General features: G+C 39.0%; 1 protein-coding gene across 1 annotated transcript in view; it reads right to left on the bottom strand.

The window, feature by feature from the left end:
* Positions 1–15125, bottom strand: part of LOC128362340 (uncharacterized) — a 106346-nt gene that overhangs the window by 70654 nt on the left and 20567 nt on the right. The window contains exons 4-7 of the mRNA XM_053323082.1: positions 5277–7068; positions 4502–4672; positions 3955–4117; positions 2691–2854 (exon numbers count right to left, since the gene is read on the bottom strand). Coding sequence (XP_053179057.1) covers positions 2691–2854; positions 3955–4117; positions 4502–4672; positions 5277–7068 — 2290 coding nt within the window. The remainder of the gene's footprint in view (positions 1–2690; positions 2855–3954; positions 4118–4501; positions 4673–5276; positions 7069–15125) is intronic.

Raw genomic sequence — 15125 nt, 5'->3', positions numbered from 1 at the left:
ACAGTCAGTGAACTGACCTCAGAATCTTCAGTCTACAGTTTGGACTCTCCAGTCCAGCAGACAGACGCTTCACTGATGAATCAGACAGGATGTTTCTACTCAGGTTCAGATCTGTCAGATGGAGGTTGGACTTCAGAGCTGAGGCCAAAACTTCACAGTGAGTCTCTGAGAGTCCACAGCCAGAAAGTCTGTAATGACACATATATTACAACATATGTTATCATGAAAGAGGACACTTTATATTTACTTCATACATTTGATGATGAAACAGTTTGACATTCACTATTTTGATGAACATTTTATCTTCACATCAGTGGTTCAGATAATATTTATTTGTATTTTTAAATTTTTGTTTCTGAGGCATTTTATTCCTTTAAAAAGGACAGTTGAGAGATAAACAGGAAACTAGAGGAGAGAGAGACAGAGAATGACATGCAACAAAGGTCCAGCACCAGAATCAAAGCACAGACCAGTAAGCTACCAGAACACTCCCAGTTCAGCTGATGCTGTCTCACTGTGCTTGAATGAAACAATCATTCTCATCACTCTCTCTCAGAACTGCAGACTTTTAATCTTTGTTTTGCTTTAATCTTGCAGATGAAGGAGAGAAAATGGAGTTACATGGAGGCTTCCATAATGTGCACAGTGTGTCTGTGAGATCTGATCCCATGTCTGTCTCTACAAAGTTAACATGAGGACATCTTGATTAGAAAAACACTTTTACTGTCCACTATTTTTAATGTGACTGCAGGATATTTAGACTCAGTTCAGCTCAGTGAACAGTTCCAGTTGATAAAGATCATCTCTCTTTGCTACCTGCTGCTGTCAGGTTCACATCCATAAGCAGCTACATTTACTGACTGTTCACAAACACTAATGAAACTAATGACCTGACAATATTACACCTGTACATCATTAAATATGAATGTTATTAAATATGTGTGTGTGTGTGTGTGTGTGTGTGTGTGTGTGTGTGTGTGTGTGTGTGTGTGTGTGTGTGTGTGTGTGTGTGTGTGTGTGTGTGTGTGTGTAATAGGTTCAGTTGAAGCTAATATGAGGCTTTGACAGTCTGGTAGACTCACACTTGATGTGTGTGACTCAAAGTTTCAGAATATTTAGAACTAAATTCCCTCTTTGAGTTTGGATCCCTCCACTGCAGCTCAGCAAGGAAACACTGAAGAAACACAAACATACTTACTTGATATGTGGAACTCAGACTGCTGAAGCCTCATATTAGTTTACACACTGGAAGTCATTTTTACTCACAACAAGACTGTGGATTTTAAATTCCTGAAAACATTTAAATTCTACAAATTTGTGTTCAACCAATCCTGAAAATTATGAACCAAACATTTGAAACTTCACTGAAGAATTTGAATTTAATAAACAGAAAAAAACTAGCAAAGCTACAGTCAGTGAACTGACCTCAGATACTTCAGTCTACAGTTTGGACTCTCCAGTCCAGCAGACAGATGCTTCATTGCTGAATCAGACAGTTTGTTCCAACCCAGGTCCAGATGTGTCAGATGAGGGTTGGACTTCAGAGCTGAGGCCAAAACTTCACAGTGAGTCTCTGAGAGTCCACAGTCAGGAAGTCTGTAATGACACAAATATTACAACATATGTTATCATGAAAGAGGACACTTTATATTTACTTCATACATTTGATGATGAAACAGTTTGACATTCATTATTTTGATTAACATTTTATCTTCAGAATCAGATGATCTTTTTTTCTTTTTAATATTTTTCATGTGTTTTCTGAGGCATTATATTCCTTTAAAGGACAGTTGAGAGATAAACAGGAAACTAGAGGAGAGAGAGACAGAGAATGACATGCAACAAAGGTCCAGCACCAGAATCAAAGCACAGACCAGTAAGCTACCAGAACACTCCCAGTTCAGCTGATGCTGTCTCACTGTGCTTGAATGAAACAATCATTCTCATCACTCTCTCTCAGACCTGCAGACTTTTAATCTTTGTTTTGCTTTAATCTTGCAGATGAAGGAGAGAAAATGGAGTTACATTGAGGCTTCCATAATGTGCACAGTGTGTCTGTGTGATCTGATCCCATGTCTGTCTCCACAAAGTTAACATGAGGACATCGTGATTAGAAAACCACTTTTACTGTCCACTATTTTTAATGTGACTGCAGGATATTTTGATCTACATTTACTGACTGTTCACAAACACTAATGAAACTAATGACCTGACAATATTACACCTGAACATCATTAAATATGTTATGGCATATTTTGTGTGTGTGTGTGTGTGTGTGTGTGTGTGTGTGTGTGTGTGTGTGTGTGTGTGTGTGTGTGTGTGTGTGTGTGTGTGTAATAGGTTCAGTTGAAGCTAATATGAGGCTTTGACAGTCTGGTAGACTCACACTTGATGTGTGTGACTCAAAGTTTCAGAATATTTAGAACTAAATTCCCTCTTTGAGTTTGGATCCCTCCACTGCAGCTCAGCAAGGAAACACTGAAGAAACACAAACATACTTACTTGATATGTGGAACTCAGACTGCTGAAGCCCCATATTAGTTTAAACTCTGGAAGTCATTTTTACTCACAACAAGACTGTGGATTTTAACAAATCCTGAAAATTATGAACCAAACATTTGAAACTTCACTGAAGAATTTGAATTTAATAAACAGAAAAAAAATAGCAAAGCTACAGTCAGTGAACTGACCTCAGAGTCTTCAGTCTACAGTTTGGACTCTCCAGTCCAGCAGACAGACGCTTCACTGATGAATCAGACAGTTTGTTGTTACTCAGGTCCAGTTCTGTCAGATGAGGGTTGGACTTCAGAGCTGAGGCCAAAACTTCACACTGAGTCTCTGAGAGTCCACAGTCATGAAGTCTGTAATGACACATATATTACAACATATGTTATCATGAAAGAGGAAACTTTATATTTACTTCATACATTTGATGATGAAACAGTTTGATATTCATTATTTTGATGAACACTTGATCTTCACATCAGTGGTTCAGATCATCTTTTTTAATATTTGTTTAATATTTGCTTTCTGAGGCGTTTTATTCATTTAATAACTGTTTAGAGGTTGTTACAAATAGAATAAATACATTGTAATTCAGAATCGGATAAAAAAATATATTTTAAAGCCTGCTGTATAAAATGAGCTATTTCCTGTATGTGTGATTATATATCACATATAATAACTTTACTGCATTCACTGATAACTGTAAATATTGATATATGTTGTGATAAAATTTCAGGGATTAAAGCAAAAAAAAATCTTCTGACTGAATTTTTTATAAACTGTTTAACATCTATCTTTTCATAGAAACCTTTTTACGGTTACTTGAGGTTAAACAAGGTGGAGACAGCTGAGAAAACAGCACATTGTTCTCCTGATGAACAAGATTATATTTCACCCACTAACCATTGCTGCTCTATTCTAAATGAAATAGAAAAGATTACAGGAATTAATAAGGTATATTGTGGTCTGTATAACCACAGTGGGGGTAGGAGGTATAAATGTTCAGAAATCGTTTGTGTTTTATTTTAGCACCTTATGGGCTTTACTCGTGCTTGTAGCAAGACATCTGTCACGTTTGAAATCAAACGGATGAACGGTTCGAGAGATATGCAAATAACAGACAATCAGACAACCGGACAAACAGACAGACAGACGTTCCTGTCATTTATAGATAGATGTAGGGTATCACGTTATATATTATCATTATACCTCTGTAATGCTAACCGGATCTGCATTGATCTCATATATGGGCCTTTCAGCAGTCAAATTGACGGAAATCCGTCATAGCAACGGAGAACTTTAATGCCTGTAAAATGCTGCTGTAATAAAACCTCAACCACAACCTATAAAACAAACATTTGAAACTTCAGTGAAGAATTTGAATTGAATATAAAGAAAAAAAAAACTACCAAAGCTACAGCTACAGCTACAGTGAACTGACCTCAGAGTCTTCAGTCTACAGTTTGGACTCTCCAGTCCAGCAGACAGACGCTTCACTGATGAATCAGACAGTTTGTTGTTACTCAGGTCCAGCTCTAACAGATGAAGGTTGGACTTCAGAGCTGAGGCCAAAACTTCACACTGAGTCTCTGAGAGTCCACAGCTCTCTAGTCTGTAATGACACATATATTACAACATATGTTATCATGAAAGAGGACACTTTATATTTACTTCATACATTTGATGATGAAACAGTTTGATATTCATTATTTTGATTAACATTTCATCTTCACATCAGTGGTTCAGATCATGTTTTTTAATATTTGTTTAATATTTGCTTTCTGAGGCGTTTCATTCATTTAATAACTGTTTAGAGGTTGTTACAAATAGAATAAATACATTGTAATTCAGAATCGGATAAAAAAATATATTTTAAATCCTGCTGTGTAAAATGAGTTATTTCCTGTATGTCTGATTATATATCACATATAATAAAAATATAATTTTAATTGAATATAAAGAAAAAAACTAGCAAAGCTACAGTCAGTGAACTCACTCCAGAGTCTCCAGTCTACAGTTTGGACTCTCCAGTCCAGCAGACAGACGCTTCACTGATGAATCAGACAGGTGGTTTTGACTCAGGTCCAGTTCTGTCAGATGAGGGTTGGACTTCAGAGCTGAGGCCAAAACTTCACAGTGAGTCTCTGAGAGTCTACAGCCCCGAAGTCTGTAATGACACATATATTACAACATATGTTATCATGAAAGAGGACACTTTATATTTACTTCATACATTTGATGATGAAACAGTTTGACATTCACTATATCCGGGTTGAGTCCTTAGCAACTACCATAGCAACATAATGAGATGTGAAAAAAATGTTTAGTTTAACTGTGTAAATGTTTATATGATGAGGTCCTCCTCCCAGGAAATGACATACAGAGGAGCAAGGGACAGGTGTTGCTGGGGAGAGACGTATTATTTTTGGACCACTCTCTTTTTTTCGTTATCTCATGTTTTGTTGTGGGCACTGCACCATCTAAAGTATAATTTTATTGGAGTGTGTCAGGACGGCAGGTCTCCTCTGAATTAAGGAAGGCAGCCAAAACCCATAGAAAGACCGCCACACACACACATACGCTTTCTCACATCCATCATCCTGCTCTTACACTATGCTTAATACTTAAATTACTCTAATTTGGCACAACTTTAAATTGTTTATCTGAGAGCTCTGACTGTCAATTGAAACAATAATAAGAATTTCATATGATTTATATTTAGAGAACTAAACTTATAATCTGATTATAACGTTAATCACATCTGGACTTACTCAGCCTTTCTGCAGTTCCTCACAGCTGGGATCAGTCTCCATCGTCCCTCCACTGATGTGTTGTACTTCTTCAGGTCAAACTCATCCAGAGGCTCCTCTGACATCTGCAGCATGTAGGCCAAAGCTGAGCATTGGATCAGAGAGAGTTTCTTCTCTGATCTGTTCTCTGACTTCAGGAACTGTTGGATCTCCTGATGTACTGAGCTGTCGTTCATCTCCATCAGACAGTGGAAGATGTTGATGCTTCTGTCAGGCGAGATATCCTTCCTGTTCATCTCCTTCAGGTTGGTGATGACTTTCTGGATGGTTTTTGGACTGTTGTCTGTCTGACCCAGCAGGCCTCCTAAGAGAGTCTGGTTGGACTCCAGAGAGAGGCCATGAAGGAAGCGGATAAACAGGTCCAGGTGGCCATTTTTACTTCTGAGAGATTTCTCCATGGCTTTCTTCAGGAAGACATTAAGAGATGAGTAAATGTGATTTTCCCCCAGAAAGACCCCCACTACCTCTGTGTTCCTGCTGGTGTAACAGTGGTACATGTAGACTGCAGCCAGAAACTCCTGAACGCTCAGATGAACAAAGCTGTAGACTGTTTTCTGGAAACTCACACTCTCTCTTTTGAAGATCTGTGTACAAACTCCTGATAACACCGAGGCCTCTGTGACATCAAGACCACACTGCTCCAGGTCTTCTTGGTAGAACATGATGTTTCCTTTCTCCAGTTGTTCAAACGCCAGCCTCCCCAGCTTCAGAAGAAGGTTCCTGTCAGCCTCCGTCAGCTCCTGTGGACTCGTCTCATGTCCCTCATCATACTTGTTCTTCTTTCTCTTTGTCTGAACCAGCAGGAAGTGTGAGTACATGTCAGTCAGGGTCTTGGGCAGCTCTCCTCTTTGGTCTGTAGTCAACATGTGGTCCAGAACTGTAGCAGTGATCCAGCAGAAGACTGGGATGTGGCACATGATGTGGAGGCTCCTGGATGTCTTGATGTGTGAGATGATTCTCCTGGACTGTCTTTTATCACTGAATCTCTTCTTGAAGTACTCCTCCTTCTGGGGGTCAGTGAAGCCTCGTACTTCTGTTACCCTGTCCACACATGAAGGAGGGATCTGATTGGCTGCTGCAGGTCGGGAAGTTATCCAGATGAGAGCCGATGGAAGCAGCTTCCCCTTGATGAGGTTTGTCAGCAGCACGCTGACTGATGACTTCTGTGTGACATCAGACACGACCTCACTGTTGTTGAAATCCAGTGAAAGTCTGCTTTCATCCAGGCCGTCAAAGATGAACAGAACTTTACAGACAGCGAGCTTCTCTGCTGTGAGCTTCTGTAATGTTGGATAGAAAACATGGATCAGCATGAGCAGACTGTACTGCTCATCTTTGATCAAGTTCAGTGCCTTGAACGAGAACAGAATCAGCAGACTGACATCTTGGTTTTCGGAGCGCTGTGCCCAGTCCAGAGTGAACTTCTGCACTGAGAAGGTTTTTCCAACACCAGCGACGCCGTTCATCAGAACCACTCTGATGTGTTTGTGTTGGTCAGGTAAGACTTTAAAGATGTCCTGACACTTGATTGGAGTGTCATGGAGGGTCTTCATCTTGGAAGCTGTTTCAAGCTGCCTCACCTCATGTTGGGTATTAAGCTCTTCACTCAGTCCCTCTGTGATGTGGACCTCAGTGAAGATGCTGATGAGGAGGATTTTAATTCCTGCTTCATCGGTTCCTTGAGTCACACATTCACATGTGCTGCTCAGACTGATGTGGTGTTCATCTAAAACCTCCTGCAGACCACTTTCTGCTGAAAGAGAAGAAAATAAATCAGTGTGACTGTTAATGTTCAGTAGGATAGAGGAGGTGGATTCCTGTCCTGTTTCAGAGATGATGACATCAGCAGACAGATCTTCAGTCTTACTTTGTACAGTGTTGGTCTGACTGTCTGTCTGCAGTCCAGGTCTGGTTCTGGATCCTTCTGCACACTGGGGACAGGAGGAGTCTCCTGATGAAGCAGACTGGTCCCAGTATGAGGTGAAGCACTGTCTGCAGAACCAGTGTCCACAGCTGGTAGAGACTGGATCCTTCAGGACGTCCTGACACAAAGAACAGCAGGGCAGCTGCTCCGCCACAGAAACAGTCCTCCTCTTCCTCTCTCTGTGGACATGAACACATTCTTTATGACACATTAGTGGAGGCCAACCAACAGCTCTTTAAACAGTCCAGACTGTCAGTATCTGGTCAGATACACATGTTTTGTTCTTCAGGCTCTGAGATTCAACACATTCAATTTTAAATATAATAATAGATACTAGAAGAAGAAGAAGAAGAAGAAGAAGAAGAAGAAGAAGAAGAAGAAGAAGAAGAAGAAGAAGAAGAAGAAGAAGAAGAAGAAGAAGAAGAAGAAGAAGAAGAAGAAGAAGAAGAAGAAGAAGACTGCAAGATAGTAAACATGAATGTAAACAATGCAGAATTTAAAACTCTAGCTCCAAAAACTGGCTTTGCAAATGTTTGTTGAGGGAAGTGGATGTGTTAGACCACAAGGAGACACACAATGTGTTTTGGTAAGTAAATCAATGTAAACATGAGTTTTTCTGTTAATAAAACTCCACAGGCTCCTTTAAACTACTCTGAGACATTAAAAGTCAGGAAGAATTAACAGGAGGAAACTGAACCAAACAGAAAAGTCCACTAGTGAAAAATAACAGACTGCTGCTCTTTGTGTTGTGCTGCTGAACAGAGAGCTCTGCTAAATGTCTTCATAATGCATCTTTTCACTAGTGTTCCTCTCTCTCTGTGTTTCTGCTATAGTCTCTCTCCCTCTGTGTGAGTGTGATACAACACTTTGACACATTTGACTTTTCCCAAACGTTAAATATCAGACTCAGTTTCCTTTGCTGCAGTGGTCAGTCTGCAGTGATAAATCAGCTGCAGCAGGCTGTTTCTATACATTTACATGACCTCCTCCCATATTTAGTGTCTTTGAACAGGAACACATTAAGACACAGTCTGTATTACATGAGACCAAACATTCAATGTTATCTGCTGCTGCAGTCCTTTAGTAAATAAGGACAGACACAGTTTGACTTGTTATTAAATCCTTAGTAAATATCACCCTGGGTTACCTGCTGCTACTTAAAATCAAACAGCAATAGCAGCCCTGTCTCTATCTCTGTCTCACATGAACATGAATATCTGTTGTAGATTACAGCTGAATGGAAGCTACTTCATTATTTCTTTCCTTCATATCTACACTACAACTTTCATGAAACTGTCTCACTGAATCATCTTCAGGTCAGTTTACAGTAGAAACAGTCTCTTACTTTGTGTCTGAGGGTCCAGGTTCATTACTGAAGTTCAGAGGATGATCTTCAGACCAGTCACTCTTCATAGACAGACAGCTGGATATTAGAGACTCTGCTCCGTCCTCCTCTTCCACCTCTTCCTTCATCTTCTTGAGTCTGAGAGATAAATGAATAACACACAGTCTTAGTAGCTTCTTATTAGTTTACATGACTAACTATAACCATGTGTGTTTTTTAGTCTTCACAAAAATAAACTTTGACTCTGGTTTAAATTCAAACAGACTTCAGATAAACATGTGTGTGCTTCTTAACTGTGACTTCCCTCTATTAGAGCGCAGCAGTGAGTCACATTACATCGCTGTGAGGATGCACAAACCAGGAAATGAACAACAGTAAACACCTTTGAACACCTCAAACTCTGTTATTTCACATTTTTCTGACACAATTTCATCAACTAAATAATTAATCTGAAGAATAATCAGCAGATTGATCAATAATGACAGTAATCATTATTTTCAGCTCTGATATTAACACTCACCTGCCTCAGACTTGCTATTGTCCTGCTTCTGCGCTGCAGACTGTAAAATGGGTTCTGAGTGGACTTTCACCTTTATTGCTTACCAGTATGTTCCTCCCTTCTTCTTTATAGTAGAGGTTGTGTTTGTGTGTGTGTGTGTGTGTGTGTGCGTGTGTGTGTGTGTGTGTGTGTGTATATATGTGTGTGTGTGTGTGTAGTTTAGACTGGGAAATCAAACACCAATAGCAGCCCTGTCTCTGTCTCTGTCTCACATGAACATGAAGATCTGTTGTAGAATGAAAGCTACTTCATTATTTCTTTCCTTCATATCTACACTACAACCTTCATGAAACTGTCTCACTGAATCATCTTCAGGTCAGTTTACAGTAGAAACAGTCTCTTACTTTGTGTCTGAGGGTCCAGGTTCATTACTGAAGTTCAGAGGATGATCATTAGACCAGTCACTCTTCATAGACAGACTGCTGGATATTAGAGACTCTGCTCCGTCCTCCTCTTCCTCTTCTTCCTTCATCTTCGGCAGACTGAGAGGTAAACACTGGAGACACACACACACACAGTATAATAAATCCAGTCCTGCCTCTCAATTTGGCAGCTTCTCATTAGTTTATAGGCCAGCTGACAGTCTTTCCTCTGTCTGGGACAATTTATTCTCAGAAGAACCCCCAACCAAACAATCTTTCAAATTTATGCATAAAACAGATACTGGTTATGTAGGATCACTTAAATTAACATCAGTCTCTGATACTTGCTGCTCTGACCATGTCTCCCTCCCTTGCTCTCCAGGCAGGGTGCCCGTCCTCCCCCTCTCATCTATAGGCTTGCTCTCTCCTCTTTTTCTGTTCTGTCTCTCACTATCTCCTGTGTCACAGGTCAGCTTCCTCGCCTGCTCTGATCTTATCTACTCGCTGCAGCTGGATCTCTCCTCTCTGATGCATTTCATTTTTAGGTTTTATCTTTTTCTTAAAACTACCTCCATTATATGGTGTAACAGGTCAAACCACTTTAACTACAACGATGTGTGTTTTCTGTTCTTCACAAAAATAAACTTTGACTCTGGTTTAAATCCAACAAACAGACTTCAGATAAACATCTGTGTGCTTCTTAACTCTGACTTCTCTCTATTTAAAGCGCAGCAGTGACTCACATTACATCGATGTGAGGACGAAGGAAACCAGGAAATGAAAAACAGGAAATAACTTTTGAAGATGTCAAACACAGTTTTCATATTTTTCTGACTCAGTTTAATCAACTACATAATTATTAAGAAAAATAATCAGCAGATTGATCAATACTGACAGTAATCATTATTTGCAGCCCTGATATTAACACTCACCTGCCTCAGACTTGTTGTTTTCCTCCTTCTGCTTTGCCGACTATAAAATGGAGCCTGGTTTAATACTTTCCCTTCAGGTGCGTCTACCTGTTGGCTCCTCCTCTAACTGCGCACTTTGAAATTCACTTATTTGCATTGCAATACTGCCACCTAATGTACAGCATGCAGTGTGTAGACCAGGCTTTATTCTGAGAATGAATGAATAAATAATATTAATCAGTCCAGTATTTATTAGGAAATATATTACTCCTCTCTGTGTTTGTAGTACTTAATAATTTTAAAACTGTACTGTTCTCCCTATGTGTTATGTGCTTTTGTGTACGTTAACACAGTTTAACAATCAGCCAAACTCAGGTATCACACTTGAGCCAGGATCAGAGCGTCTTGCTCCCTTTATTTCCTTATTTTTAGTAGAAATACCACGAGTGAAACTGCAAATAAAAGACAATACAAAACCTTAGCGACACGTTGTAAGGAAAACTAATAAACAGTAATAATATTTAAAGAATAGCGAAAAAACTACACGGCACAAATGAGCCGTTTACCTTAACAGTAGGCTGATTTACATTGTTGCTAAGCAACGCTCACTTTACATCAGCTCTCAAATTACTTTTAACTTCTTGTATGACTCAAGTTAGTTAATAAACATCACACATTACAATACTAAACTTATTAACTTATCATTACATATTATATTATATATTACTTCAAGTTAAAAAAACTTACAGCCATTGCTTTCGTGAGAATGACAAAGACGATTCAGAGTGACCAGCCGTCTTTCTTACTGCTGGTTGCTACGTTACTTCTACGTTATAAACCGTTATGTAGCCTTCAAAATAAAATTCCAGATCGACTGTGTGTGTGTGTGTGTGTTTCTTATGCAGAATTTCTTACCATAAATTGAATCTAATACATTCATTAAATCAAGTAATTCAAGTACCTTAAATCATAAAAAATATACTGAGAGCAGAACAAAAACTATTTGATTTTCTAGAAACAATTAAATTCATTTGATAGTTAATATATACATTGTGTTTTGCATTTTCATAGCATATAATTTCATTTTCATCTTGGTTATGCTGATAAAGTTATTAGTTCAGATAAGTAAGTGATAGATTGTTGACAGATTCCAGGTTGATTGTAGTCGATGTATTAGTAATGCCTTAAGGCTCCAGTAGGGGGAGTCGCGCTTCTCTCCCTCACTTAATACACACGAGTGAAGACGAGAGCAGTGTTTTCATCCCTCTATTCTGCTTATTTTAAGGGCACAACATGTTTATCTCCAAGGGTTCCTAATATTTATTAGAAGTCTCATCCTTTCCAGCCTGTCTCACCTTTGTTGCAACCTTATCCTTTCTTCACTATATTTGTCACAATGAATTATTACGTGTTCTACATTTTCAGCTACATTACAGCACATGCATACTTGTGAATTAGAAACAGTCTCATTTAAAACATTGTGGTCAAACCTTAATTTGGATAGGTCTACTTCCTCCCTTTACGCTCTGTGCTCTAACTATGTATTCTATAGCCTATTATGTTCCCCTCTTCTGGTCCTCATCTCATTTTCTGCCATAGTCCAAAATTTATTTTTTTTTAATCAGTGCTTCACCTTTACCAAATGATATGTTGATTACTTGCATCATGTTTGATCTTTTAGCCATCCTGTCTGCAAATTATTTTTCACTGGTCTGCTGCATAATACAGGACGAGCAGGACTAGAGAACACTGCATTGTGTTTCTACAGCTAAATACAGCTAAATGCTATCTGGTGAAAAAAACAACAGCATAGCATTTTATTTATAAAGGTGTCTTAACTTGATCTTCACATGTCATATTCAGTTAATGAGAACTGGGATGTTGCTATGGTGACAACTCTCTAGCAACGGCTCTGGTAGTAGCGTCACCACAGCGCCATCTAGCGGCGGTTGTCGGAAAGAGTTTCGTCTCTTGTGTTTCCGTACTATTTGTTTGAGGGTGTTGTGCGTTTCTTTTCTTCCTTGTTTTGTTTCTCTGGAATAAAGTAAAATGCTACATGTATTAGTCACTGTGATGTGTTCATATAAGAGTGAAAATTATCTGCAGGATTTGTGTTGCTAACTTTGTGACAATTCTTTGTTTATTTTTTGCACAAAAATTACACAAAAAAAAAAGACAGATAATGACAGATAATATAAAGTGCAGGGAGAGGCAGAAAACATAAATGGGCTTATTTAAAGCCTCGTCCTAAAAATGTTAAAAGAAAATACACAATATTACAGAAGATAATATGACTACATAGAACAAACCAAATATATTTCAACATATATATAATAATAAAAATAAAAACAGAAAAATAAGATTGAGTGTATGTGCATGTGTCTGCGAGGGTTACATTGGTCTCAGTATCTGTACATCATACATGAAACTGACAAAACACATAGAGAAAACAGTTACAAAACTTTATAACATTTATAACTTTTTTAAAGAGGAACAGTTTCTTCTCAGGAGGGAAAAGCTATTCCATAATTGGTACCCCTAAATCTTAACGAAAACTGACCTCTGCTAGTAAAAACTGGAATACATGCAAGATGCTGCACTAATGTAGAAAACAAGATGTAAAGGATGTGATTGGACAGGGCTGAGTCACATGATCTCACCTACAAGTTTAAATCATGTTATTGTTAAAGCCACCTGATTGGTTTATCTGCATACAAAAGCTACTAATATTTATACACACACACACACACACACTTTTAAATGTCACCTGGAGCCACGAAGAGTGTTGTTTAAAGGTAATCAATCAATTCTTTCAAATAAATTTAAACAAAGAAAAAAAAAGTGAACAATTCAGGACTTGGAGACTTTGACATGGAGACTTAAGTGAAGACGACAAACTCCAGATCCAAACTCTGGTCCAGATGGATCATCAGGAAACAGCTGATCCCCTCTCAACACTCCTGGATGTTCACTCACACTCTTGACAGAGATCAATGCCCCTTCTTCCATCTGATGAGAGAAGAAGAAAGAACAGAGGAGATAATAATAATGAATAATGCATTTTATTTAAAGGCGCCTTTCAAAGCACTCAAGGTCACCTTACAAGGCACACATAACACAAAAACAGTACATCAAACAAATACAAATCAGGTGACATTTAGTGCAGAGATAAAGAATAAAGAAAGAAAATAAATAAAATAAAAATAAATATGAACGTGGCTTCAAAGTGCATTAATATAATAATAAACAAGAATGAAGATTGCATAGTTAGTGAGAGACAGAGTAGGCCACTCTGAATAGGTGCGTTTTCAGGCGGGATTTAAAGGTGGAGACAGAGTCTGAAGTGCGAATGTCAGGCGGGAGAGAGTTCCATAGGCGGGGGGCTGATCGGCTGAAAGCTCTTGACCCCATGGTGGTTAAGTTGGCAGATGGAGCGAAGAGCTGGTTAGCAGAGGAGGATCTGAGAGTTCGAGAAGGTGTGTAGATGTGGATAAGTTCAGAGAGATATGATGGTGCCAGGTTGTGAAGGATCTTGAATGTGAGGAGTAGAGTCTTAAAGTCAATGCGGGATTTGATAGGGAGTCAGTGAAGTTGCTGCAGAGCAGGAGTGATGTGTTCAATAAAGGGAGTTCTGGTTAAATGAGATAAATGAGTGTTTAGTGAGACTCACTTCATCAGCTGTCAGTCAGTGATGCAGCTCATCCAGTATAAAGAGCAGCAGGGACTTCAGTCCTGTTCAGACCAGAAGTGGAACAGCTGTGCAGCGTAGCTTGCTTCCTTTCAGCTCTCATACTAACGTGTTGGAGTGAACACACTGAGCTCCAAGCTCACACACCTGCACACACTTTTACTATCAAGTCTGCTTTCTCTGCAGATTTCACTCAAGTGCAAAGAGGAAATAAAGTGCTGAGAGTCATGAACACATCATTACTGCAGAAACAGAGACATTCACTCATCAGTTTACTGATGGATTTACTGCTGATACATGTCAACTCTTATCAAAGTTTAAAGCTACAGAGTCTCTGTGGGATTTGAAGATGTTCCCTGCTGTTAAATCATCACATGACAATCAGTCAGAGCTCTCAGATAAACAGCTGCTGTGATTCCTGGACTTCAGCAGAGGTTCTGGTCTGTATAAAGACCACATGGTTACTAAACGTAATGACGCTTGTGTGAAATCAGAGCCAGTGATTTGAAGGCTGCAGTCAGACTGATCTTAGAGCTCTGACAAAGATCAACTGATCAATAGTTTAGTGTTGAAATTAGGGCTGTCGTGGTTAGGGAATTTCTCCTGCGGTGAGTCGGAGCGGCTCAACAGTGCGGTATGCGTTGATACCGCCGGACCCCCCCGTCCGTCCATCCACCATTCTCTGTTTGGAGCCCCATCTCATTGGACAGTCCTGCATGGACGAGTGACGAACATTAAATTATTGAACTAAAATTGAGCCGGTCACACTTGCTTAGTTTTTCTTAATGAATAGCCTAGGCTACATTTTTAAATATTTTTCGTTTCAGTGTATTTTTTCCTAAACGAAAAATATTTTAACCATCTCAGAAAGTCAGCAACTTTTTAGCTCAACTGCATCAATAATTTATTTAAACATATTTGCATAACGGTCTGTCAGCCTGTTTTCGCGGTTACAGTGTTAGAATATATAATATAATATATCATTTCTGAAGGCTATTTTACTGTTATGAGCCCGTGCTGC

This window comes from Scomber japonicus, chromosome 7 (assembly GCF_027409825.1).
Source record: "Scomber japonicus isolate fScoJap1 chromosome 7, fScoJap1.pri, whole genome shotgun sequence".
NCBI lineage: Eukaryota > Metazoa > Chordata > Actinopteri > Scombriformes > Scombridae > Scomber > Scomber japonicus.
The sequence above is the reverse complement of the archived record's forward strand: the minus strand, read 5'-3'. Positions and strand labels throughout refer to the sequence as shown.